Genomic DNA, 27,942 nt, shown 5'->3' on the forward strand with positions numbered 1-27,942 from the left:
AAGATCAACCAAATTTTTACAAGATAGAGAGACAGTGTTAAATAATGTCAATATCAGTACACACAGTAAACATAGCTGTGTATACACTTGACGTAATTGAGAATTGAAAATTGAGACATAATTGACATTATTGTGTAAGATATATTAGAAACTACAGTAAACAGAAAGAGGCAGATAACACTTTTTGCTTTATTTCACCAAAAGAATTTCCACAAAACTCAGTACAGTGCTGCTAGAATACAAATGAACTATAAGTACTCATTAACTATCTTGTTTTATATTTCTTATTATAAAATGTAATTGATTCATTTTAAGCCCAGAGTATGTTTGTTTAAGCCTTTAACTCTTCTTTTTCATGTTCTGCAGGCAGATTGCAACATCGTAAAAAGACCGTAAATACCATTACCCTGACAGATCACATGCCGTGCATTGTTTTTCAAAAAAATTTCCATTTGTCATGTGCATTTGATTTTACAGTAACTGTATTACTGTTACCGCTTCCAGTGACTTCGATTAGCATTGCCAATATACACTCAGTGGCCACATTTTTAGGTATACCTGTAAAATCTAATGCTATCCAATACAACAGCTCAACCATAAATTCTACCTTTACAAAGATAATAATGTTCAGTTTTGATTGACACTGTCAGAGAGGTATTAATTCAACTACATGTTTAATATTGAGGTTGTTGTTTGCAGTGGTATTGAACTGGACTGCTTTATATTGAGAGGTGTTTCTAATGTTTTGCCCATCGCATTTACAAACATGAAGAGGGAAGAATATCAGAAACACTCAATATAATACAGTATAACACCACCACTATGACCTCAGTGATAAATATATATAGTGTATATATACAGCTGAATTAACACCTCTCGAATGATTTAACCCAAACTGAACATTATAATCTTCATAAATGTAGAATTTGTGGCAGAGCTGTTGGATTGCATTACATTTTATAGGTGTACCTAATAAACTGGCCTGTGAGTGTAATATAAGTACCACTGGCAGATTTTCAGACTACGTTAACCATGGAACCAGGGATCCAGATATTACCCATATGTATTCATAATGCAGTGATGGACACAATAAAATGAATACTTGTAAAATATAGTGAAATACAACACAATAACCCTGCAGAACATGTGACACTCACATAATGCCCATCTTTAGCTAAGTCTGTGTCAGAGATGTGTTGATTCATATGAACTCTGTTATTTATGCACCCACACTGGTTCACAGCTGACAAAATAACAGAAAAGCCTAACAATATAATGTAAGCAGTGGTGGGATGTAACTTTGTACATTTATTTAAGCACTGCAAGTTTGAGGTACTTTACTAGGGTATTTCCAATCGATACCTTTGTATACTACTAATATTGTACTTTTTACACTACATTTAGTCTTCAGCTATGGTTACAGGTTTCTTTAAAAATTAGGATTTTACATAAACTGTAAAATTAGGTTGCATTGCTATAGATTAAACTACCCAACAATATATAAAATACTTGACCTACTACAATAGTACAATTCTACTTACACATTAAAGCATCAGTAATCAGTAATGGCCATTTTTCTGCATTGAGTACTTTTACATATGGTAATTTAATTACATTTTGCTAATTATACTTACATGCAATCACTTAAAGCGATCCTATGTAACTTTTGCTGAACAGCAGCAACTGTGGCAACAAGTGTCAGTTATAGCATAATGTAGTGTAACAATAGCTCAAGTAGAGAAGAATCATCAAGTCAGCAAACTGGCTCTTAAAGGGCTAATGCACTGGATTGCCTTGTCATCATGTCCACCAGCAGTGACTGAATAGGCTACTCTCACTCTATAAAAACATGTCCAATGAGATATAGTGTATAAGATAAAGTTGCCAGCATTGTTCTATTTGTTTTCAAGTGTAAGTGACACACTGTGAGGTTGCATACTTGTGACCTGCAGTAGCTCTGACCAAGTACTGCTGGTTCTACCACAGGGTGTAACCAAGCACTTCACAGTTTTATGTCTGAATGAAGTCACAAGATACACATCTCTGATGGTTAAAGCTCACACAAGCACTCAAACAGTTATATTGGCACCTCTTAATACTCAGTCACATAGTTTGGCCCCTGGAGTCTTTGGGTCTGCTGTATGGAGGTGTCAATGTTCTCATCATTATCTCTGTATGCACTTATTTTAAGAGGCTACTAATATTCTGAAAGAAGCACAGTATGCAGGTTGTCAAATAGTACGGTTACTGGTTCTGCTACAGCTTACTTAACACTTCAAAACACAGGGATTATACAATGAAACATGTCTGTTATTTACTGTAGTCTTCCTCATCAACTTTTAGCAAGCTAGACTAAAGTCATGGTCATTTCTCAACAGACCTTTATTGTGCTATTATACATATTTTTTTGCTGACATTCAGAGTTTTTCTCAGACATGTGAAGTCTCCCTCGATTCAGTCTCAGAAGATTCACAGTGCAGGGTCACAAGATTGTGCCCACACAGCCTCGCAGAGGGGAATGACACGCATGACCACTGACTGTGGAAAACAGGATACAGGGTACATCGCAACAGGAAGTGTTGCACTCCTCCTCTGCAGAACATCAGTTTGACCAGAATGACTGCAGGTTGATGTCCACACTCTGTAACTCCTGTGGCAGTATTCAAATTTCGTAATCATCTTCGCTCACCATTTCGTCTGAGTTAGTTGAGTAATTCAGTTGAAAAAAGAGTTTTTGTCCACACACAAAAAAAGGAAAGAAAATAAATCCCCCAGGCAGACTGTATTATTCTTTATACTGGATGCATGCAAATAATAACTGACTTTGGTAAATTGTGTATAGCAAAAAACATTGAATCATCCAAGACAGCATAAAGTTTATATTTAGTAGGCTTTTATAAAACAAATGAATACATTAATAACCACTGCTAAATAACTGAAACAAACTCAAGTACATTTCTTGTTACATTTTAAGTAAATACAAGATGTTTCAGCCTTACACATGAAAAAATGCAAAGCATTTAAATTGCCATTTGTCAGGTCAAACATTAAAGATATAACATTTGATGACTAAATTTAAATCAGCAGTAGCTAATGTCTATGTTTATATTTATGTTTGAGTAAACCAAGCTACTAGTAATTGACTAAATGAATTTAAATGTGTATGAATTCTTATAAAAATTAAAACATAAGCTAACAAACAAAATATGCAATCTTGTAAATAATAAAATGTAAGTAAATACTGCAGGTAAAATACTGTTTAACAAATTTATCAGCTCATAAACTCAACATTGAATACCTACATACACTAAGTAATACAAAAACACCATATGTCATTCAGCGTGCTCGCATAAGGAAAGTCAGGATACGCCCACAGTCTCACTCAGAGAACAAATGTGCTAAAGGTCTTACCGTCGCCCTCTGTACATCATCCAGCGATGAGCTGTAAAGGTGTCCACAGGGGAGTTGTTGAACTACTGGAAGCAAATTGCCAAAGGTGGTTGAAAAATGCCGGCTTTCTATATATCTCTGAATTAGCAGGGGAACTAAAAACTTCCTTAATTCTACCAATTTAGGTTGGTACCATAAGGCTTCTTCTTCTCCTTCTTCTTCTTCTTCTTCTTCTTCTTCCTTATTAAGGTGACAAACTCTTCCTACAAAACAAGTTTTTAAGGCAGTGAATCCAGTGTGAACTCCTGATGCTGATGAGTTCAGTTAATTCGGTCACATCTTGAGTCTAAAGCCTGTGGCCTCCATTAGACTTAAGTGCTGAACCTATTTTTATTTTCAAATTTACTACACATTAATTGCCAACACACAATGACACAATGACACAGTAGAAGTGACTGCTTTGTGTCAACACTGCATGTCCACTAAGAATCTATTTTTAATAGCGTCATTTTTCTTTTTCTTTCCTTTTCGATTTTTTCGGTGAAAGTGTAACTATGTTTCCGACAATATATTTACAGTTCAAAGTGATACAGGTTGCATGTAAATATATATATATATATAGAAATTTCAACATAAGCTTTGTCACACTTTGAATTCAATGGCAACATCAGAATCAGAATCAGAAGAAGTAGTAGTAGAAGCATGAATAAATATCAATAAATTAAACTGAAAACAGAGTACATTGCACCGGAGTATTAAATAGAGAATATTGCACAATTATTTCAAGTATTACAGTGGTGTTAATCATCCAATGTCCAGTTTAGTGACTTAGGGTCATATTGACTGTCACTTAGAGGGAGGAGTTAAAGAGTTTGATGGCTACAGACGGGAATGACTTCCTGTGGCGCTCTGCGGGGCATTTTGGGTGAATGAGTCTTCCGCTGAAGGTACTCCTTTGCTTGACCAGCATGTTATGGAGTGGGTGGGAGACGCTGTCCAAGATGGCATGTAGTTTGGCCAGCATCCTCCTCTCTGACACCACCGACAGAGAGTCCAGCTCCATCCCCACAATGTCACTGTCCTTACGGATTAGTTTGTTGAGTCTGTTAGCGTCCGCTACCCTCAGCCTGCTGCCCCAGCATGCAACAGCATACAGGATAGCGCTGGCCACCACAGACTCATAAAACATCCTCAGCATTGTCCATATGCACATGCACTTGTTTATCTCTTTCAGCTAATAAAAATAGATGCTTCCCCTTTATCTCACTAATTTTAACAGTTTCTTATTTCAAAAATCACAGTGGTAGAATATAAAAAATATTTTAGCATGTATTTACGCAACTATTTTTGTGAAACAAGGCATGCATTTGGGTGTGTTTTTTGATAATTGTGTGACCAGGAGTGTCATAGCAGCAGTGGCACGCCTGTGACATACAAAGCTAGAATAAATAACAAGCATTCAAATCAGCTTATTCATTATCATTTGTTCTCACTGAATGAATGAGAGGAGCTGCTACCAGAGTGAAGAGTGTCTGGACCGAAAGAAAACACCTCCCATCTGCAGGAGGTGCAGAGTTACAACGTGCAAATACAGTTTTTAAGTTAAAATTCTTTCTTAAGACACTAAAATGTTTGTTGAGAGTTTTTAGAAAACACTATAACTCACAATAATATAAACAAATAAGCAATTGTTTACAATAATTAAATGTGTATGTGTTAGTTTTGTGTACTAAAATGATTGAAATAAGTCATTGAATTAGAAGCTGAATTTAAGAAATGAACTAGGTAGACATTACCTTACTTATGTGATTATGTGATAAGGTCTATTGTATATGCATATGAACCTTGGCCAGCTAACAATGAAAATAGCAGAAATCCAGCACAGAAATGAATGCAAATTCCATTTCATTTTAAAAAACAGAAGTGAATTTGTTAGACGATATATATTGACAGGGCCCATGACAGTGTGAGCCACACCAGCAGACAGAAGAAATTGTCACTTTGACATGCAATGCAATTGTGCACTGCCCAATCTGAGCTTTCAACAGGCATAACATCATCAGTGAGCCTGACGAGCAATCCAGCAAGCATCTACGGAGGTTGTAATAACCGGAAAAAGTGGTGCCCAACAATATACATTCTGCTTCACATATGATTCTAATGAAATCTGCAAAAATTACATTGGATATTTCAGTTCTGTGGGTGGACAGTCGACAGAGAGGGCCATATTTCCTGGCTGATAGTCACCAGAGGTTTCAGTGGCCATCATGTGTTTCACAATGACATGGAACGGTCGCTTGACATACGTGCAAGGGGACATCCAGCCCTCTCACTTCTTATTCCTGATTCCTCATTTTCTCTGGACTCCACAAGATTCAACTATCAGACTAGGCTGTGGGTATTATTAGACAAGGGTGAATCACAAGGCACGTGGACACGCGCGCGCACACACACACACACACACAAAACCATTAACAGTGGAAAAGTACTTATTTCTATATTTTTTTACATGACACATCAGAGTACAACTCTGCAGTAGTATGCCTACTAATCTGCTGTCTCAATCTGTTTAATAACATTTGAGTTAAACTTTTTTTGAATATATACATCCCCGAACTACACACGCAAACACACACATTTACCCATATAAGGCTTCAGGCCCCTATCCCACTAAAAAACCAAGTTCCTCTTTCTTTATGTATTGCTCAAGTCAGACAAGGATGACTCAGTGCGGATATTAATCATGTTTTTTTGTTATCTTCACATCTCACTGTGCTAAGTCCGCCTGTCAGAGCCGCAGTTAGCCAATCTATATTTAAAAATTTGAGAACTTGTTTAGACTTCTAAAATGTTAAAAACAACATCCCTAAAGAACATGTTGTCGGTTTGGCTCCGACAATTTGTTGTTGACAGGAGTTAAGAATGTTCATCATCATACATTTATACATTGAAGCCATTTTACGTTATTCATCATTATGGTGTCAAGTATACCTGAAAATGTAGACCAATATTATTCATTCTGAAAGTCCTTCAACTCCCTTTAAACATCTCAGGCTGTGAGAAAGTGAGCAAACAGGCTTACTTTTTCACAGCTGATCCACAATGAAAAGGATGGGAAAATACAGATGGACAAATTGTCCTACTTCAACTCAGGAGGGACTGCTAAATTACCTATGTGCTTAGCTACATGTGCAAAACTTAAAAAGTAGATAATGCTGAGGCAGAAGATAGAATTTAATTGCTGTGATGATATAATGAGATTTGTTTTTCTTGGCTGTTGTCAGGGCAAATGTCATTCAATAATTTATGCAGTAAACTCCTGTCACATGCACCACCTGGTGGTCGGGCAGTTTATTAAGAGAACTTGGACCTTGGGTGCCCTACCAGAGGTGAGATGGGGATAGGGGTGCTGGCCACCTGGGGACCCAACCATGGAAGCAACCCTTTCAAAGTGGGTACTAAAATGCTTGTTGTGGACCAACTGTACATTTAAAATCAAATTACATATAAACTACTTTAACTGATTCATTATTTTAGAACTACTTTTGTTTGAAAGACAATTTGAGAAAAGAAGTATTCCGACCCTTAAGTACATATATTACAAATATATGAATTGTAAAAATACTCCACAAGAAGTAAAAGTCCTGCATTCGTATTCAGTTTTTGGACTTGCTTTATTGTGAAATACTGGATAATTTCACCTATTTGAGCCTTGATCAGTCATTTAAATGAAACCATCTGAAAAGGTTAGAGGAGAATGACTCTTTGGTGGAACTGCTAATAGCTTAAAGACATCTGAAACATGACCAGGAGCCCCAACTAGACACTGCTTCTTTGTATGTGGTCACAAAAGGTTGCAAACTGCTGGTTAAATCTTTAACAATGCATTGTGTTTTATAAGCTTATGTTTGTTATGTAAAATCCTAATCTGCAAATAACAAGTAACTACAGCTATCTAGTAAATGTAGTGGAGTAAAAAGTATTATATTTCCCTCTGTATGAAGTAGCATAACGTGGAAATATTCAAGTAAAGTAAAATTTGTATTCAAGTACAGAACTTATTTTTCTGTGCAGGCTAAAGCAAAACCCTCCTCCCTTGACAAAGACTGAAGTGTGGATGACTGGTAAAAGCACAGTTATTGAAACGCTGCTATCAGTGCACCAATACTTCCAAGCATGTGTGATAATTGATCACTATATAACTGTGTTGAGATGTAAATGAGTTGTGGATGTGTGGGGATAGCTGGAAAGCAGAGGGGGCCCCTAGAGTCTCCTCTTGTTGTAGGGTCTGTCCTTTCTTTGCTACACCCCTGCCTGATTTCTATCAACTCCAGATATATCTTGTAGCTTGTTGAGTTTATTAATAACCCCATTTTCTCCAGCTTAACTGATCTCGGGTTTCTATTTATACCAGAGAGAAAATTGCTGCGAGGGTGGTGTGGCTTATACCAAGTATACCTTATACCTCCATATATATATATATATATATTGTTTTTCCTGAGTATTTATTGTTTGTCTATTTCAAGAAAAGTAGTAATACACTTCAACACTGCAACAAATTATTTATTTAAATAATAATTGCACTGTGGAATTTTTAGGGTTCAATTCCAGGTTAATATCCATTTTTTAGCTGAGGTTCTGGAGCAAACAATGCATAAGTCTGTCTCTCTTTGCTTCCTCCCATCATTTCCACATCCAGCATAATTCAGTCAAAACTTGCCAGTTTATCTCTGCTTACTTACTAAGGCTGATGTACTACCCACTGTATCCTAACCAACAAGACGGTTTTAACAGTTTTTATTTCCTGTAAGTTATGTATGCATAACGATGAGTAATTTGCATGTAGGTTTTACTTTCCGCCATCTTTATGTTTCCTAACACAGCCTACAGTAACACATACATTGTGTAATTCTGTCAATAGTCATATCTAACAACAGCAGTGTACGCTAATGAGGCCCTTGAGGACAACATTGACGGTATGTCGCTCTATTTATTGACAATTTTTATTTATGTATCGTGAATATTTAGGGATTTTGCTTCATCTGATGGTAGGTTGCTCTTGTGACTTATGTAATGGTGTTTTGTAGTTATGCTAGGCCAATATTACTCTGAGCTGATTCCACACGGAGACATTAACGTACATCAAACTAAATATCTTAAATCTGAGGTCCGTAATGCAGTCTAACACAGATTGATTTTCAGTGGTCAATGGTTTAAAAATCTTTCACAACTTAGATCTGGCACTGACTGCACCCACTTTGGCTGATAGCGTGTTGAACGAGTTTGTTCCTCGGCCCTTTGAGTGCTGCCTTTCTGCAAGGTGGCAGTAAGGCAGTGAAACCCAAACTGCTCAAATGAGGAACCCTATGTTTTGAGGTGTACAAGACTTCGATGGAAAGTAGTAGACCTACATATATTACTTGTACACCTTAGTTAAAAACTGTGAATTTAAGAGAGATAGGTCTTTGGAGGTGATTTCAGATCCTGGAGCAACTCCAAATAAGAAATAGGATTTTTCACAACAGACATTTTTATTTGTCATAGCAAGAAAACAGGTATTACTAATAACACTAACAAAGGCTCTGCTTTATTCAAGTGTACCAGTAAGCCATGACAGTGTAGCAGTGAGCCGGCATGCACAATACCAGCACCCTGAGACTGAAGCAGCTAAATGGAATTCAGCCATTCTCGAGTTTAATATTTACACTTGTGCTTTTCCTACTGTGACATGTTAAGATGTCTTCTGAAGGGCTATTAAGATTAGACATAAAAAATGGAAAAGTCTATATATACACGTAGAACAAAAGGAGTAGCAAGTTACAAATTATGGTGAAAGCCTACCACCAATGTTGTCCTCAAGGGCCCCATTTGAGTACACTACAGTCTACCTGTTAGAAATTATAAGAAATAACAACTGTAGTAAGAGGTGAATCAGTGTTACTATGTTACAAATAACAAGCATAGCAATATGGAGTATGAATGGGAAACAAATGTATGAACAGGGACATTTTGTGGTTTAATACAGTTGCAGTCCCTATATTCAAATAAAACTAATTTGGGTGTAATAACGCAAAAATGATGTGAGGCCATAAGGAGAGTCATTGAGGCCCCTAAAACTTTCTTTTAAACAAGAAAGTCTGTGTCCCCTGATGACATCCTTACTTTAAGACTTGCTGCTGTGATTTCCAATTCAACTAGACTGGCTTTACAATTGAAAAAAAAAAGGATCCTTTTCTGTGACTTTGCGTATTAAATGTACTTAAATGTGGACATCAACAACTGTATTGCCAGCTAATGTATAAGCATGGTAGATTTGTTCATTGGGTCGATTGTCTCCACTTTCTACCCACCATTGTTTAGTATAGTATAAGTATAACAACATCTCCTTAGATTTGTGTCCTGGAGACTGCTCCTTCGTGTGGAAAAAAGTTTCTGTGTCCTAGGGGCAAAAAATAAAGTTATTTCCTGAATTTTTTTGGTGGGGCGGGATCCATGTCCTGACTCTCCTCTCCTGTTTATTTTCCCCCTCCAGGATCCTGATACGTGGCTGTTTGGGAAAGCCGCGGCGACCGACAGTTACTCCTGTGCTGCAGCTAGCGGGTTCCTGCCCTCCGCAGCTGGGAGTCTGGTGAAACTCAGCGGCGCAAGCCTGCCTTCATCAAGTCGGCCTGGATGGCAGGGACACACTGGTGCAAAGACTGCCGAAACCACAAGGTATTTAAACATAAAAATGTCACATTCGTGTTGTAATTTGATGTTAGCAGTTTGCCGAGGTTTCCCGGCCCGCAACGTTAGCACTAACTTACTCAAACTGACGCTTGTTGTAGCAGTATAACCGTTAGCGTTGCATTTGCAGTGATTGCGTGTGTCGGAGCCAATGTCTTTAGCAAGCTGCGAGCTACACGGCTCTGGATATGTTTTCCGGCTAACGTTAGCTTGCTAACTTTTATCCACAGACGTAAGAGTTAGCTGATTCAGTATGTCGTTGTCAAAAGCACCGTTTTCATTTCAACGTTAATTTGCCGCATTGTTTGACAGTTTAGCACCGTGGCGTTTTGTTTTTCTGTATATTTTATATGGCAGCGCAACTGTTGTGAGTTAACTGGTGCTTTATCTGATCGACTCTGTCCTGCTAACTCCCAGACAGGGAAATGATGCGCAGCATGTTTAGATGCTGCCAGGCAATGATAAATAACCCTCTGTTACATTCTATTGGAACTTAATTCTGCAAAAGATGAATAATCAGTTGCAGTAAGGTTAAAGTTATTCTAACTTTTCACCGAACCTCTTTGAGAGGCATTGCCAGATATCCACAGGCAGCTGCTAAAAGGAAGCAAACACTGGAGTCTGGTGTTACTGGAGTTTTCTTTCCCTGGCACAACTTAACTGTCAACACAACTTAAGCATGTGTCAGAGGTTTTGCTGCTCAGAGTACCAACAATTTGAGTTTTTAAAAAGTAACTCATTTTAGGGAGGTTGTTGATGAGTAACTTCCATTTCCAGAAAGGTATTGTGTGCAGTATGCACTCTGTGTTTTTTCTTTTTTTTATGTTTTAGGTCCATAATGTATTAGATATTAGCTTATCACAAATACTTCAGTATTGGCCTATATGATAGCTGATGGCTAACAAGAAATGGCAGTACAGAAATTCCCGAGTTATGATTCACAATTCTAAATTCTAACTCACAAAATTTAGGGATGATTTTCATTATCATGTGTTTATGTATATTTGTATATATAAATGGGAGAATATCTTCTAGAGGACTGGTGTTCATTCCTCCACAGATTTGGCAAGGAGCACTGAAGCTGTTCAGGGGGCTCATGGTGGCGTGACTCCATATTAAGACACTTCATGTTGTTTTTTCCTTTAATTTGTCACCCATCTGTATATCAGCTGATTGTTTGTTATCAGATTTGATTAAACTCTCCAATATCAATATCGGTATCAGCCTCAAAAATCAATGGTTGGGCTAAAATGTCTATTGAAGTCTGTAATTTTGCTATTTAATGTGAAGCTGAAACAATTAATCGATTGATTAGTTGATTTAACAGAAATTAATTTTGCAACTGGTTAGATAATCTATTGTTGAAGTAATTTTTTTTCAAGCAAACATGCAAGCATAACAATAATTGATTCCAGCTTTTCAATTGCGAGGATTTGCTGCTTTGCTTTGTCTTAAAGTATGTGATAGAAAACTGAATATGTTTGGATTTTAGACTGCCAGTCAGACAGAACAAGCACTTTGAAGGCCACCTTGGCCTTTAGGAAATTGTGACATGAATTTTTCACAGTTTCCTGACATTTAACTTACCAAATATAACAGAACTTATTAATCGATAAGGAAAATACTTGTTAGTTGCAGCCCTAATTTAATGTGTTCGTACATTGTTGAAAAGGTGCAGGAGAGGCCTGTTTGTCTGAAAGTGTGCTCCTCTTGCAGCATTATTGGTTGCAAGTGCTTTTTGGACCGTGGGACGGATGAAAGGTGGAAGCTGTAGGAAGCCCAGCTGGGCTGTAGCTGCTCTGTTTATCCCAGTTACCCTGCTGGTGCTGACCTCCAGGGGGGCATCAAGCAGCCAGAAGATGACACAAACATCCATGGCTCATGCAACAGCCGCGGCTGCAGGACCAGGCCCTAGCCTGACAGATGACCTCCCAGGCCTCCGGGCAGTAGCAGACTTCTTAGCCAGCGAACATGCTCATGTTTGGTTCTTGTCCCTGGTGGGCTCTGTTGCTGTAGGCCTCAGTGGGATTTTCCCCCTGCTTGTCATTCCCATCGAAGCTGGAGCAGCCCTCAAAACAGAAGGTAAGAGATGACAAAATGTGACCTAAACATGCCTGTGAATTTGGTAACTCACAATAGTATACTATCACAATATTTCCGTTATGATAACACAGCATAGACACTTCTGTAATATGCAATATGTTGCTGAAGAGAAAAGATGCCATTTAAATGGTAATGTAATTTTTTCGAAAAGCAGGAATCAATCATGTACTGTATCTGTGTACTGCGTTATAAAGAGCTAGTTATTGTAATAACAAAACCATTTTTAATTTCAGCATTAAAAATAGGTTTAGTTTTTTTAATGTATGCATGTCAACATGAACACAAATGGCACCATCTAAATGTTAAACAGCTATATACTGAGAAAAGACTAACCCAACAGAGTGTGTCATGTTCTTGGTTCACACTTTATGGGTGGCAGGAATTACAGACAGGACGTTCGTCTGCCGTGGCATCCACAATTCTCACACTTTTCACAACTATATACGTAAGATTCCAGCTCTTTAGTGGCTCTGTAGCAAATCTCAGCTCGCCACACTCCCTAACGAGATAAAACAACCCCAGTGAGATCAACAAGTAGTTCTGCTGGGTCTTTGTCAGCCAGTCTTATACCTACACCTTCTTCATGGTTTAAAATTTTAGATGGTGCATAACTTTAAGGATCCCATGAAATGGGCACTTGAACCTCCTGGAAAAGAGAAAATCTTCAGTGGTGACCTCATGACCTCCACTGCATGTTTTTCTGCATGAACATATCTTAAAGTATAAAATGAGACTGAAGGCTTCTTCCTTTGGAGGCCATGAAATGTCTTTCACGACAGTCCATCCAATAGTTGATGTTATTTTAGTCTGGATTAAAGTGGTGGTCAGACTGACGTTGCTGTCCACAGAGCCATGCTGCTGGTTACAACAGACAATGAAGCAGACAGTAATGCACACTGATTATACCCAGTACAAATACTATATATCCTATTTTAACTGGTCCATGTTGGTAGCATTTTCATTTAGTTAATTTTTGTTCTTTAACTTATGTTTGAACACAGTGCATTTCAATCCATCTGGTTTTTATGCGCATTTTCAATTTGTGCATAAAAAACCTGAGTGGCAACGCTTCCATAACCAGGCCTAAGTTACCCTAGGTCTCTTGAGTGGCTCCACCCACAGTAACGTGGCATTCCGGATGTATTTTAGGCCGTGGGTTTTCAAGTGCAGTCCTCACCAGAGGTTAGTCTGAGGGAACTCCTAAAGCATCAGAAATTTCAGTGGAACACATGAGTCAACACTGTGTCTATTAGTAGCCTGAGCCAGAGACACACTTGTGGATTTGTGTACGTCATGTTTTAAATATTATATTTACAAATATTATAAATTAATCAGTAGAAAGGGTGCCATTTAAAAAAAAAAAAATAAATACATAAAAGATGAAAGAACTGTGGAGCAGTAAATTCTTATGTGTCTTTGATCTCAAGTCAAAATGAAAGAAGATCACATTAAATTGATGTACAGTTCTTTATTAAACACACTTTTCTTTGTGTTTTCTCAGCTGGATGCCAGAAGCTGAAGCAGCTCTTGAGCTTTGCTATTGGTGGTCTCCTTGGCGATGTGTTCCTTCACCTCCTTCCTGAGGCATGGGCACTTTCTGGCTCTTCAGGTGGGTCACCTTTCCACCAAAACCAACACCACCTTTTGTATTTGAAGTATTTATTATTTCTTTGACCCATTCTTCCCTTGTAAACATACATGAGCATAAGCTCTAGTTGAAATTGGCTAATGATATATTTAATATTGTATTATAAAACTGTATTATTACTGCTCCATTGCCTTGCCTTACTAGTAGTCTGCTTAAGACCTTCTCACATACAAAAAAGTAAATGAGTCAACCTCATTTGGGAACAGTAGTTTTTCAGATATGAAAAACAGATGATTCATTTTGAAATATATTAATTATGCATAACATTCCTTTGAAATGAAAAGATTTATTTTGCAATGGGATTGCCTTAATGTGTTTATTTACTCAACTCTTGGTTTTAGTTATTATAAACAGTGTTTGTAGCTCTACCACTCACTCATGTTGTAGCTCGGTTGTCACTTACTGACTCTCCACTTTCTGTCATATACTGCATCATTTGCACTCCAGTACTATGTACTAAATACTGCAATAACTCATCTACTGCACTGTTAACTATTTCTGTCCATAATTTGCACTACTTAATATTCATTGCATTACTGTTCTGCCCAGTCCAATTCATTATTGTACATATCCATCAGTATACTTCTGTTTATAGTAATGCTATCTGTATATAATGTCCATAGTACCACGTGTAAAATATTTTCATAATACTGCTCTATCCTGCATTTATGCACATGCTTTATATCCTGCACTTGCTTATTGCACTTCTGGTTAGACCTTAACTGCATTTCGTTGCCTTCTACTTGTACATGTGTAATGACAATAAAGTTGATTCTAATCTAATTTGCTCAGTCACTCTTATGTCAGTCTCTCTGCTTCCATCCTAGCTGGTAAACACAACCACTACATGACCCAGGGCCTGTGGGTAATCGTTGGCCTGTTATCCTTCCTACTCCTGGAGAAGATGTTCCCAGACCAAGACAGCCAGGAGGATCCCACTTCAGATTCAGACCTGAATTTTAACTCTGCTGTAAGCATTTCAGCTGTAATAGAATGTTTTAGAAGAATATACTCATTGCTGTCGATCAGAGTCTCACTGCTCAGACATGTCAATACAAGCCTCCACATATTTTAGTTTTCATTGGTACTCTTAGTACAGAACCCTGTTAGTGCTTGGTCTGCATTATTCTGTCAGCGGTGTCAGTGTTTTAGTGACTGTAGCATCAGATGACCTACTGTACAACCAGCCTATCAGTGATCTCCTCTAACAGGGAAGAGTTTAAAGGAATAATTCAACATATACAGTGGTGTGAAAAAATGTTTGCCCCCTTCCTGATTTCTTTTTTTTTTTTTGCATGTTTGTTACACTTAAATGTTTCAGATCATCAAACAAATTTAAATATTAGTCAAAGATAACACAAGTAAACACAAAATGCAGTTTTTAAATGAAGATTGTTATTATTAAGGGAAAACAAAATCCAAACCTACATGGTCCTGTATGAAATAGTGATTGCCCCCCTAAACCTAATAACTGGTTTGGCCACCCTTAGCAGCAACAACTGCAATCAAGTGTTTGCGATAACTTGCAATGAGTCTTTTACAGCGCTGTGGAGGAATTTTGGCCCACTCATCTTTGCAGAATTGTTGTAATTCAGCCCCATTGGAGGGTTTTCGAGCATGAACTGCCTTTTTAAGGTCATGCCACAGCATCTCAATAGGATTCAGGTCAGGACTTTGACTAGGCCACTCCAAAGTCTTCATTTTGTTCTTCTTCAGCCATTCAGAGGTGGACTTGCTGGTGTGTTTTGGGTCATTGTCCTGCTGCAGAACCCAAGCTCGCTTCAGCTTGATGTCACAAACAGATGGCCGGACATTCTCCTTCAGGAGTTTTTGGTAGACAGCAGAATTCACGGTTCCATTTATCACAGCAAGTCTTCCAGGTCCTGAAGCAGCAAAACAGCCCCACACCATCACACTACCACCACCATATTTTACTGTTGGTATGATGTTCTTTTTCTAAAATGTGGCGTTACTTTTACGCCAGATGTAATGGGACACACACCTTCCAAAAAGTTCAACTTTTGTCTCTTCAGTCCACAGAGTATTTTCCCAAAAGTCTTGGGGATCATCAAGATGTTTTCTGGCAAAAATGAGACGAGCCTTAGTGTTCTTTTTGCTTAGCAGGGGTTTTCGTCTTGGAACTCTGCCATGCAGGCCATTTTTGCCCAGTCTCTTTCTTAGGGTGGAGTCATGAACACTGACTTTAACTGAGGCAAGTGAGGCCTGCAGTTCTTTGGATGTTGTTGTGTGGTCTTTTGTGACCTATTGGATGAGTCGTCACTGAGCTCTTGGAGTAATTTTGGTCGGCCGGCCACTCCTGGGAAGGTTCACCACTGTTCCATGTTTTCGCCATTTGTGGATAATGGCTCTCACTGTGGTTCGCTGGAGTCCCAAAGCTTTAGAAATGGCTTTAAAACCTTTTCCAGATTGATAGATCTCAATTACTTTCTTTCTCATTTGTTCCTGAATTTCTTTGGATCTCGGCATGATGTCTAGCTTTTGAAGATCTTTTGGTCTACTTCACTTTGTCAGGCAGGTCCTCTTTAAGTGATTTCTTGATTGAGAATAGGTGTGGCAGTAATCAGGCCTGGGTGTGGCTAGAGAAATTGAACTCAGGTGTGATAAACCAGTTAAGTTACTCTTAAGTTATGTTTTAACAGGTGGGGCAATCACTATTTCACACAGGGCCATGAAGGTTTGGATTTTGTTTTCCCTTAATAATAACAACCTTCATTTAAAAACTGCATTTTGTGTTTACTTGTGTTATCTTTGACTAATATTTAAATTTGTTTGACAAACATGCAAAAAAAAAAAAAAAAAAAAAATCAGGAAGGGGGCAAACATTTTTTCTCACTACTGTACGTGTATTCGCTTTCTTGCCGAGAGTTTGATGAGAAGATCAATACTACTTTCACGTCTTGTCATCACCATGAGTTTGCCAGGCACCCAAGAAATAGTCTAGCACATAACCCCCATAAAACCACAACATGTTGTTTTTATGTTTAGCTGTTTGTACAGATTAAACAAACACAATATTAACATTGCAATTAGTGAGCTTTAGAGGTGCTGGTAGGCGAATTTTGTTACCTTTGGACAGAGCCAGGCTAGCTGTTTCCCTCTGTCTTTAGTCTTTATGCTAAGCTAAGCTAACCATACAGACATTAGACATCGGCATCAATCTTCTCATCTAACTCTTAACAAGAAAGCAAATAAGTGTATTTCCCAAAATGTGAAGCTATTCCTTTAAGATCCTCTTAGTATAAATAATTCTGAAATAGTTGTTTATCAATGAGCAAACTAAACCATATGAGCTATTGTGTCTACTCTGTACTGGGATGAAACAGCTGTACATATTTATTATTTAATCAGTGAGATGCTTGTCTTAATCAGTATTGAAGTTTATTGTTTAGAAATTATAAATAGTGTAACATAAAATGTGACACTCCAAGATTGACAAAAACTACTTTTTAAACACATTGCTTCTTTGTAGACAATGAATGGCTGGTTACAGTATGTTCATAAAGGCAGTCTGATCCTCCCTTCTGGCTTTGCTTTGCCAGTGAGGGAGAAGATTGGAATCCACGGCTCACTCCACTAGTGTCTATTTATAGTGCTGGGGTGAAGCAGCTGCTTTAGCCATTTCAGCATCCACAGGAGAGCACTCAGCTTATAGACAGAGGCAACAATAGACAGGGACGGAGTGTGACAGTGTGTGTGTGAGAGACACAGAGGGAGGTTATATGTATTTTGGTCTTTAAAGTAATGTGTGCTTATGCTAATCTTACCAAAAGGTGCAAGGACTGTAACAAGCTGAACTTAATTTTACTTGAATTGGGTCGGTATTTTTGATGGATGCGTCATATGTGTGGAAAGCTACAATGCTTGATGTAAAATGTGAAGAAGAGATTTGATCACTTTCTTATTTTAGATCATTTTAAATTCCTCATCAAACAACTCACCAAGTGTTTTGCAGTGACAATTTAGCTTCAATCTGTCTTATAGAAGGAGGAGATTGATAGCCCTGAAAACTCATCACCCTTTATTACTTCCTTATGCTTCAATCAGAGATGTGGAGCAAACATTTCCTTTGCCGCAACCAGAATACAGCAGGCTATTTCCCTCTCACTTAATTTGACCATCAGTCTAAATGGCAACGTAAGTGGTTTCTGAATGAGGGAATAAGGAAGTTGGATGTTCTCGGAAAACAGAAGCTATAACCAGAGATGAATCAGTCTTCTATATTCAAAATATAAAGGGTAATTTGTTATGTCTGAAAAATAAAGAAGTACAAATGTTATGCTTATTACTACATATGTAAGAAGTTATTAAACAATTAGGGTTTTTTCCAACTGCTGTTTGGCTGGCAGTGGGTGAAACCCTTTGATGCATAGTGGGAGCAACAATAAAATGCCTGTTTATTGTACTGTGGAATTCAGGCTACCATTAACTTACCATTTTAGGTAAGATTGGTGTTATTAGTGGGCACGGGGGTTTCCTTAGGGGAGACAAGTTAGTGGCATTTTGTTGATGGTGGACACTGATGGGTAATGGGAACATACATTTTTTTTATTAAAAAAAACTTTGAAAATGTATAAAACAGAGGTTCATTTTGCCTTGTTTTTCTTCCTTTTTTCTTCACACACAGTCTGATTCAGTTTTCAGTGGAAATGCGGTGGTGTCACTCAGAAATGGGCACCATGTAGAGTCATGGAAATCCTCCAAGCAACAGAGTCTGCAGGAAAGATCAGAAAAAATCAAGGTAATGCTGACAACCAAAACATTTCCCAGTTAACAAAAAAAGACAGAAAATTATTTTTTTTAAGAGACACCACTGGGGGTAAACTCTTGATATGGGTTGCTTATGTAAGAGATGCATTTTTTTGCTTCTTCAATCCTCCAAACTGATTCATGTAGTTTGTCATGACCAGCAACTTAGTTGGCTCAGTGAAACCAAAAACATAAACTTAATACAGCTTAAGGGCCATTTTAAATTATATAGTACATCCTGCTCTTAACACGTTTTTTAATACAACACGACAATGCTTTTGTTACTGAAGGTCTTTACCTTTAGACTGTGAACCCTGTATACCCATCATTTGTCTTCAGCACTGCCTTGCACATTGCATATTTGTATTTGTGACACATATATTTCACTTTTTACATATTTATTATTTGTATCCTTTTATATTGATTTTTTTCCCTAATTTGTATTTTTTCACCTCTTATTTTTTCACTTTAGTCTTTTAGCACAACCTGAGGAGCACACCACATTGCATTTCACTACACATATTATTATTATTATTATAGTGTTTGTGCAAATAACCCTTTGAATCTTTTATACTGGATTTATCTCAGTAAACATACATGCCGCGTACTTGCCAATCATGAATGATGGACTGATAAAATCACATTACCACTTAAGGATCAACAAAAATGTTTTATTTATTAATATTATTTATTAATATATTTATATTTATTATAAAAATGTTTCCAAAATCTCCTGAGTAACATAAGTGGTAGAAAGTTAAAAAGAAAAAAAAACAAAGGAACGTTTAAGGGGTTAAATAACATCTAATTTACACTAAATTTGAGAGTTAAGTCTGCCAAGCTACCAATCATGCCAGTACAACTTTAGGATTGCCAGACAAAAACAAATACATGTGTCAGTTGAGATCAACTGGGTCAGCTGCACACCATAACACCAAATAACATAGACTAACCTAACAGTTTGTTTCTTTGATTTGAGACTTCCACAAAAAATGTTTTTAAAAAAACTTCATGAAAAATCCATCCACCCATCCATTTTCTTGACCTGCTTATCCTGTTCAGGGTTGTAGAGGTCTGCAGCCTATCTCAGCACATATTGGGTAAGAGGCGGGGTACACCCTGCACAATTCAATGGTTTATTACAGGAACAACAACAAAATTGTTTAAAAAATTCATGGTGCATCACCAGCAGCTGCTTTTTTGTGTTTTGGAGTTTCTTTGTCTTCTTACGCTGGCCTCAGATTCCAGGTTTCCTCAGAGGAACGGATCATTTACAACCTTATTTTAATGGTGTCAGACTACAAAGCTGGGTGTAACTTTAGCTGACATCACAAGACCAATTTAGTAATTAAATTTACAACCTATAAAAGCTTACATACTGGGTATTGACGTACAACTGATCAAATGTAACCAGAATTGTATCTTAAAAGAGAATGTTGTAACTGATAGATAATTACATTCCTGTTGGCCATACTTCTTGTAGTTTTGACTAATTAAGGGTAATGTGAGTAACAGTGGCATTATGTTTCGTGTCTCACAGACAAGCGGATACCTAAACCTACTGGCCAACTGCATTGACAACTTCACCCATGGACTGGCAGTAGCAGGGAGTTTCCTGGTTAGCAAAAAGGTACGAAGCTGTGATATCAACTTCAGACTCAACCTAACCTCAACACTAAAAAGTCTAAAAATCAGTTATCTTGGATTGTCGATATTTCTCATTCAAATGTGGTATACACAAAAATGATTTGTTCTCTTCAATGAATTAGAGCACACACATTATTTCACCCTGTGCTACATTTAGAGTAATATGCATGTAAGTATGTAGATTATGAAATTGCTTTGCTTTGTCTTTGTTTTTCTTTTGGGTAAAGATACAGTCTAGAATTTGAGTTTTGAAGGCGAGTGAATGTGATTACATTGTGTCCTCACCATGTATTTTTATACATGAACTTCCTGGTTTTCAAGTATAATTGCGGGTGAAATAGCTCTCCAGGGTTGCAGACCAGTTTAGCACACAATCATCAAGTGATAATCATTGCTAATACATAAAGTGCATAAACTGACATTAGGCTGTGTGGCAGGTCAACATGTAAGACAATTAAGGCATTTGAAATATAGAACTTCAAGTATCAGTTATTGTCATCATTGATTGACAATAACTGATACCCATAATTATTACTTCTTGTTGACCAGCAGCCAAGAAAACACAAAATGTACTCTGGAGAAATCTAATTGTTTACGGAGGTACTTGTGCTGCAGATTTGTAACCCTACCAGATACAAAAAAAAATGGTTTGGGGCAGGATCCAAAATCAACACCCGCCAACTGCCAAATGTGGGTCGATTTATTTTGTTTGCCGAGTAAATCTCAGAAGGCTATCTGCCACACTGGCGGGTAAATGTTTGTTCCTAAATAGCAAACTATGCTGAGAGTCTCTACTGCGTTATGCTCAATGCTTCTGTCCTCTGCTGTCTGTGTCAGAGTTTGACACACATACTCAGTACCATGTGTGTTTTTACTGAACTGTTTATCTTATGGGACATTAGATACTTCGCTAAACAATCACGCTGCCAGTCTGCTGCTGCTGCAACCCGGTATCACACCAAAGTGTGTAATACACACGCCAGTCCACTGTGGCAGTGTCACGTTTTCAACACGCTCTCATTCCACGGTCAAGTTAGCAATAAGATAATAATATGCAACGGTCGGTTAGACTTTCAAATAAAACTTGCTGAGAAACATTTCAGGTGCCAGTCGCAGTTTGGTTAGGTTTAGGCACCAAAACTACTTGGTCAAGTTTAGGAAGAGATCATGGTTTGGGTTAAAATACAGTGATGTGAAAAAGTGTTTGCCCCTTCCTGATGTCTTATTTTTTTGCATGTTTGTCACACTTAAATGTTTCAGATCATCAAACAAATTTAAATATTAGTACAGAACAGTACAGAACCCTGTTAGTGCTTGGTCTGCATTATTCTGTCAGCAGTGTCAGTGTTTTAGTGACTGTAGCATCAGATGACCTACTGTACAACCAGCCTATCAGTGATCTCCTCTAACAGGGAAGAGTTTAAAGGAATAATTCAACATATACAGTGGTGTGAAAAAATGTTTGCCCCCTTCCTGATTTTTTTTTTTTTTTTTTTTTTTTGCATGTTTGTCAAACAAATTTAAATATTAGTCAAAGATAACACAAGTAAACACAAAATGCAGTTTTTAAATGAAGGTTGTAATTATTAAGAGAAAACTAAATCCAAACCTACATGGCCCTGTGTGAAAAAGTGATTGCCCCTCTAAACCTAATAACTGGTTGAGCCACCCTTAGCAGCAACAACTGCAATCAAGCGTTTGCGATAACTTGCAATGAGTCTTTTACAGCGCTGTGGAGGAATTTTGGCCCACTCATCTTTGCAGAATTGTTGTAATTCAGCCCCATTGGAGGGTTTTCGAGCATGAACTGCCTTTTTAAGGTCATGCCACAGCATCTCAATAGGATTCAGGTCAGGAATTTGACTAGGCCACTCCAAAGTCTTCATTTTGTTCTTCTTCAGCCATTCAGAGGTGGACTTGCTGGTGTGTTTTGGATCATTGTCCTGCTGCAGAACCCAAGTTCGCTTCAGCTTGATGTCACGAACAGATGGTCAGACATTCTCCTTCAGGAGTTTTTGGTAGACAGCAGAATTCACGGTTCCATTTATCACAGCAAGTCTTCCAGGTCCTGAAGCAGCAAAACAGCCCCAGACCATCACACTACCACCACCATATTTTACTGTTGGTATGATGTTCTTTTTCTGAAATGCGGCGTTACTTTTACGCCAGATGTAATGGGACACACACCTTCCAAAAAGTTCAACTTTTGTCTCTTCAGTCCACATAGTATTTTCCCAAAAGTCTTGGGGATCATCAAGATGTTTTCTGGCAAAAATGAGACGAGCCTTAGTGTTCTTTTTGCTTAGCAGGGGTTTTCGTCTTGGAACTCTGCCATGCAGGCCATTTTTGCCCAGTCTCTTAGGGTGGAGTCATGAACAAGACGTGTATTAACAACACAGACATGAACAGTCATGAAAGTGAGGCCTGCAGTTCTTTGGATGTTGTTGTGTGGTCTTTTGTGACCTCTTGGATGAGTCGTCACTGAGCTCTTGGAGTAATTTTGGTCGGTTCCCACTCCTGGGAAGGTTCACCACTGTTCCATGTTTTCGCCATTTGTGGATAATGGCTCTCACTGTGGTTCGCTGGAGTCCCAAAGCTTTAGAAATGGCTTTAAAACCTTTTCCAGATTGATAGATCTCAATTACTTTCTTTCTCATTTGTTCCTGAATTTCTTTGGATCTCGGCATGATGTCTAGCTTTTGAAGATCTTTTGGTCTACTTCACTTTGTCAGGCAGGTCCTCTTTAAGTGATTTCTTGATTGAGAATAGGTGTGGCAGTAATCAGGCCTGGGTGTGGCTAGAGTAATTGAACTCAGGTGTGATAAACCAGTTAAGTTACTCTTAAGTTATGTTTTAACAGGTGGGGCAATCACTATTTCACACAGGGCCATGAAGGTTTGGATTTTGTTTTCCCTTAATAATAACAACCTTCATTTAAAAACTGCATTTTGTATTTACTTGTTATCTTTGACTAATATTTAAGTTTGTTTGATGATCTGAAACATTTAAGTGTGACAAACATGCAAAAAAAATAAAAGAAATCAGGAATGGGGCAAACACTTTTTCACACCACTGTAACTACTTCCTTAAACCAATCAACGTTGACTATTGTTTTCACACAGAAACAAACCCCCGGTCTCCTGTGTGAAAGTCCTGTGTTTAACCCATTACTTTTATATTTGATCCTATTTAATAGCAAAATTTTGCTTCAGATTTTGCTCTGGCCTCTGTTTGTATTCAACATAATACCTTATTAGCTCAATGAAATGCCCTGAACTGAATGTACATGTGACACAAAAAGGCAATTATTATATTAAAATTTTGGCTGGTAAAAAATATGCTATCTACCACTCCCCTTGGCCGGTGAGTCAAAAAGTTAATTTCCGAAACTGGTTTGGGGAAGATTCAAATACTGCCCCCAAAGAAACTGACTGGAAAGAGATGTTGGACTGAATAAGAGACTGGTTGTGTGTAAATGTCAGGCTACATCTGCTATATTACAGGTTTAAATATGGTTGCTTGCAGTTAAAAGGTTGAGTTTTAAGCAGGAGAGCGGCAAAATGGCCAAAGAGGAGCGCTATAAACACAAAAGCAGAGGACAAAAATGTATCTGGGGAATTTGGACATATAAAACCTTCCTTGTGAGTACAGTGTTTGGCAGCGTATATAGGCTCACTGGCAGAGCAGTATACTTGTTGTATCAGCATTCCTGCAAAAGTGGACCACTCAGTGTACAGTTACTATAGGATACAACAACCTTTTTCAGTTTGAAACTTATTCTTGTCATATTATCTTACAGGCTTGTTCAAAAAGGTGCATTTTAAACTGCAGTAACAAGAATTTGTGTCGCTTCAGTAGGTTACTGTATATTTGTGGCTGTGGGAAGGAGAGAGTCCAGCTGGATAGACATAAGGCTAGCAGCATGAACTATGGATCAGTGTGCCAGAGAGGAAGTTACCTAGATGTCATAAACATACACTGGTGTTTTTCTGTTTACTCTCATGCGCATTTATCACAATGTGATTTTTTGCCACAATGAAATGCTGTATGAAAATGATCTGTGTCAACGCAGTGCTGAATAAACATGAGTAAGTTAGAGTTCAGTTTTTAATTCTGAATGGCCGATGAACAAACTTATCACTTAGATCTTTTATTAGTAAATAGCACTTGCTCGAGGTTTTGAGCTTTTTACATCCCCCTGTTTCTTGGACAAAGGTTAATTTTATTATTATTTCATTAGGTTAACATGTTAGCTTTATACACTTTTTTTAAAACTTCATTTGATGTTAACATATATTTTTAAATACTGTACACATTTCTAATTTACTATAATGAAGTCACATTTTTTACTTTTTTAAATGTAATTTTCAAGAAAAAGTTAAAATTATTTAGGCAATCCCAAGCCCCTAATAATAAGGATGAATGTGTCGTACATTTTCCCTTTAATACCACAGAGCACATTTCTTTACAAAGTAAGACAAAGCAGTGTTAATGAGGCTTTTCTTGCAGGTTGGGTTCCTCACCACCTTTGCCATCTTACTCCATGAAATCCCCCACGAGGTGAGATTACATAATTCTTGGTTAAATTGTACAATATAATTTCTAAAATTCAAGATTTACTTGAAGCTTTCGTGTTTACATAGCAGAAAGTACATAGGAATAATCAGACGGCTACAGTGCTTGAACAAAAGGCTGAATGTGTTTAGCCATTCCTCTGCTGTGTCATCGTCTGCAGGTGGGAGACTTTGCCATTCTTCTGAGGGCCGGGTTTGACCGGTGGAGCGCTGCTCGCATGCAGCTGTCCACGGCGCTGGTCGGGGTCTTGGGAGCTTGCTTCGCTCTGTGCGCTCAGTCACCAAAAGGCACAGGTAAGATTGGACCAATTCTCAGTATACATACAATCAAGCACATTATTGTTAACTGGAGACCATTTTACAGTTCTCAGAATCAGTCATAAGTATTTCCTACCATTTCTAGAAAATGCCACTGCCTGGATATTGCCTTTCACTTCTGGAGGCTTCCTCTACATAGCCTTGGTGAATGTGGTGCCTGACCTGCTAGAGGAGTCCAGTGTAAGGTATGTTGGATGTTTTTGAATACTCATGCTCTTAAAGGGACATATTTTACACAGATTTATCCCACATTGTTTCTATTCATATTTACTAGCTTGCATTTTTCTTCTTCACTGCCTTTGTTGGTGCATTGTTACTGCCACCAACTGTTCTCTGCACCACCTGTGAGATCGCACGTGCACATGTGCATCCCTCTCTGTGTTTGCTTTACAAACAAAACAGTGACCCACTTGTAAAAACATGGCTCCATAGCGCTACTAGTGGCCAAAAACTTCAAAGGGTGCCTGTTCTTTGTTGTTGGAGTTGAACCATAGTGACAATGTAAGATGGCTGTTTGTAGAACAAAACCTGGTATATTTTGTGTGAAATGTGTAATGAGTTCTGTGGTGTGAAAATGGGCAGAAGGCATATTTCTTTAAAGTCGTTGAATCTGTCTGAATCTCTAACCTTTTTGTTTTGTTTTTTCCAGGCACTCCCTACTGCAAATCCTGCTCATTTTCTGTGGCGTGGCTGTCATGGCTCTTCTCTCTGCCGTTGTTGACTGAACATGGAGGAAAGCCCCCCTCTCGCCTTCCCAAACATTAAAATACGGCACTGGAGAGAAATCCTGTTTTCCACCTACCCCTCACCTCTGGTACTGCTCATTCATGGAAACAAAGAGATTACATCTCTTTGATATCATCATGTTACACTAAAAAGAAATACATGTCAGAAGAATGGCACTTTATGGTTGGATGACAGAAAGGAAGACCTTGATCTGCTGACAGGACATTTGTGTGGACACAATGTGCCAGACTTAAATACCGAGGGAATTAAGAGGGTTTGTATGGATATGTGTTACCAAATTGTCTTAAGTTGTTGATCAGACAATCATGTTTTTTTGCACATACATTTACACAGGTGCACCTGATGTACCTGCTCAACACAACAGGTATTATTGGACCTCCGTTTTTAAAATGTATTCAACCTTAAATTGTTTAAACATTTTACATATTGTTACTGCTGTGCATCTTCTGTTTCTGATGTAGCTGCTGCATATTTATTGAAAATGAGACATACAGCTTTATCAGATACATACCACTACCACTACATCATTTTGTCTTGCTAAGAAACAAGTGCCAAGAAGTCAGGATGGTCTGTTACACTAGTGTCAGGTCTACACCATAGTACTTTTTTTTTTTTCTGTTTGTATCTTCCCCAAACAGTACAATCTGCACCTTTTGAACACAAGTTCGTGCCCACCCAAAACTCTGCTTGTTGAAGTTAATTGAAGAAAAAGATTGGTACTGTATGTTAAAATATATATATATATATATAAAATAGACATTTACTTGTTGCCCATAATTTTGGGGAGATTAGGGAGGGATAACAACTCTTAGAAAGTTAACCATGCAGGATTATTCACATCACTATGTTGTTAATACACGTCTTGGTGAAAGTTTCCACCTCTGAATAAATAAATATATATCCTATAAAAAAGACGGCTGTTTATTTTCAACTTTCACAGACAATTAGTAGGAAGAACTGGGACACAGGTATTATAATGATGTCAGTGAGATTAAGATATCCTGATATTGATTGGTAGACCTGTGTTAAGGTGCTGAGGCAGCCCAGCTTGTTGAACTGACATCACTGCACAAAAACCTGTCCACCATATGCATATTTTTACTGCAAAGATCCTATGCCTAAAATGTCATATGGGAGTGGAGGGAGGGGGGTGTTGATGTTCACACTTTCAACCCAGTCTGTTTGGCAAGCTTCTGTTGCCATAACGACTACACTGTGGGTTGCCTTCCTTAGTCATCAGCCTGTGAGCAGCCTATTGTCTGTGGGAGCCTTCCTCAGTCACAGCACAGAAGGACAACAAACAACCATTATGTACACTATAGTGGAAGACATTCAGCGGGAAACAGGGCAAACACATGAGTGACAAATACTCAGCTGAGTCCTCATAACTTCATGGTTTAGTCCAAGTGTTAAATTCCTGGAGTCTGGATAAAAATATCTGATCTTGAGGACGACAAATATAACCATTTGCAGAGGATGAAAATGTCCCCTCATTTGTTTTGTGGTAAATATTAAGCATTATCAACCTTCATTTAATATACAGTGAGAAGTTAACTTTTAGAGTGACTTTAACTGACTTGCTGCTCACAAAATCAGCTTTTTGATTTCATACCTGTGCTGAAGTTAACATCATAGCAAGATGTCACACACCAAAACTGTGAACGTCTCCAACATGAGCCAGACTTTACAAGTTATACACACACACACGAAAACAATCAGTCATATCAGTGTTTTACGCTCTAACATGGTCCTGTGCTATCAGGAATCAGTTCCAATAAGCTTGGTAACAGATGGTCTAGCATTCATAGTGGCTGAGTCTCATTTAAGTGTGAATCCAATAGAAATAAGGAAGTAAAGGTGCACGTGTGTGTAAGAATTGGGCTTCTTCCATTGTTAGTCAATGTAGGCATTTAATTCACTTCAATTCAAATTTGCTTTATTGACATGATCATAATTAAGTATAACCAAAGCAAGGTGTACAAGGTTTAAAAACATACATAATTATATACTATATCATATAAA

General features: G+C 38.0%; 1 protein-coding gene and 1 long non-coding RNA gene across 3 annotated transcripts; one reads left to right on the forward strand and one right to left on the reverse strand.

Moving 5' to 3' along the window:
• Positions 1 to 175: 175 nt before the first annotated feature.
• Positions 176 to 3,647, reverse strand: LOC122881005. The gene is made up of 2 exons (XR_006379081.1): positions 3,412 to 3,647; positions 176 to 2,697 (listed from the first exon to the last, which is right to left on the reverse strand). It is a non-coding gene; the product is annotated as an uncharacterized LOC122881005 (long non-coding RNA).
• Positions 3,648 to 8,013: 4,366 nt separating this feature from the next.
• On the forward strand, positions 8,014 to 26,832 carry slc39a13 (solute carrier family 39 member 13). Of its 2 annotated transcripts, XM_044206692.1 has the most exons (11): positions 8,014 to 8,366; positions 9,923 to 10,104; positions 11,833 to 12,198; positions 13,721 to 13,828; positions 14,695 to 14,837; positions 18,513 to 18,626; positions 20,175 to 20,264; positions 24,791 to 24,841; positions 25,017 to 25,149; positions 25,259 to 25,358; positions 25,823 to 26,832. In XM_044206692.1, the coding sequence occupies exons 3-11, from the start codon at positions 11,871 to 11,873 to the stop codon at positions 25,896 to 25,898; spliced, it is 1,143 nt and encodes a 380-aa protein (XP_044062627.1). In that variant the 5' UTR covers positions 8,014 to 8,366; positions 9,923 to 10,104; positions 11,833 to 11,870; the 3' UTR covers positions 25,899 to 26,832. The 2 variants fall into 2 exon arrangements, with proteins under 2 accessions (XP_044062627.1, XP_044062620.1); XM_044206685.1 differs by lacking the exon at positions 8,014 to 8,366 and having other exon boundaries at positions 9,120 to 10,104.
• The last annotated feature ends 1,110 nt before the right edge of the window (positions 26,833 to 27,942 follow it).

Source organism: Siniperca chuatsi, linkage group LG1 (genome assembly GCF_020085105.1).
Source record: "Siniperca chuatsi isolate FFG_IHB_CAS linkage group LG1, ASM2008510v1, whole genome shotgun sequence".
Classification (NCBI taxonomy): Eukaryota; Metazoa; Chordata; class Actinopteri; order Centrarchiformes; family Sinipercidae; genus Siniperca; species Siniperca chuatsi.

Excerpts from the sequence above, each read along its gene's own strand:
- slc39a13 (XM_044206692.1), top strand. The coding sequence starts at position 11,871 with ATGAAAGGTGGAAGCTGTAGGAAGCCCAGCTGGGCTGTAGCTGCTCTG. Across the intron at positions 18,627-20,174 it reads AAAGATCAGAAAAAATCAAG|ACAAGCGGATACCTAAACCT; the intron begins GTAATGCTGACA and ends CGTGTCTCACAG. Across the intron at positions 24,842-25,016 it reads TCCATGAAATCCCCCACGAG|GTGGGAGACTTTGCCATTCT; the intron begins GTGAGATTACAT and ends CATCGTCTGCAG.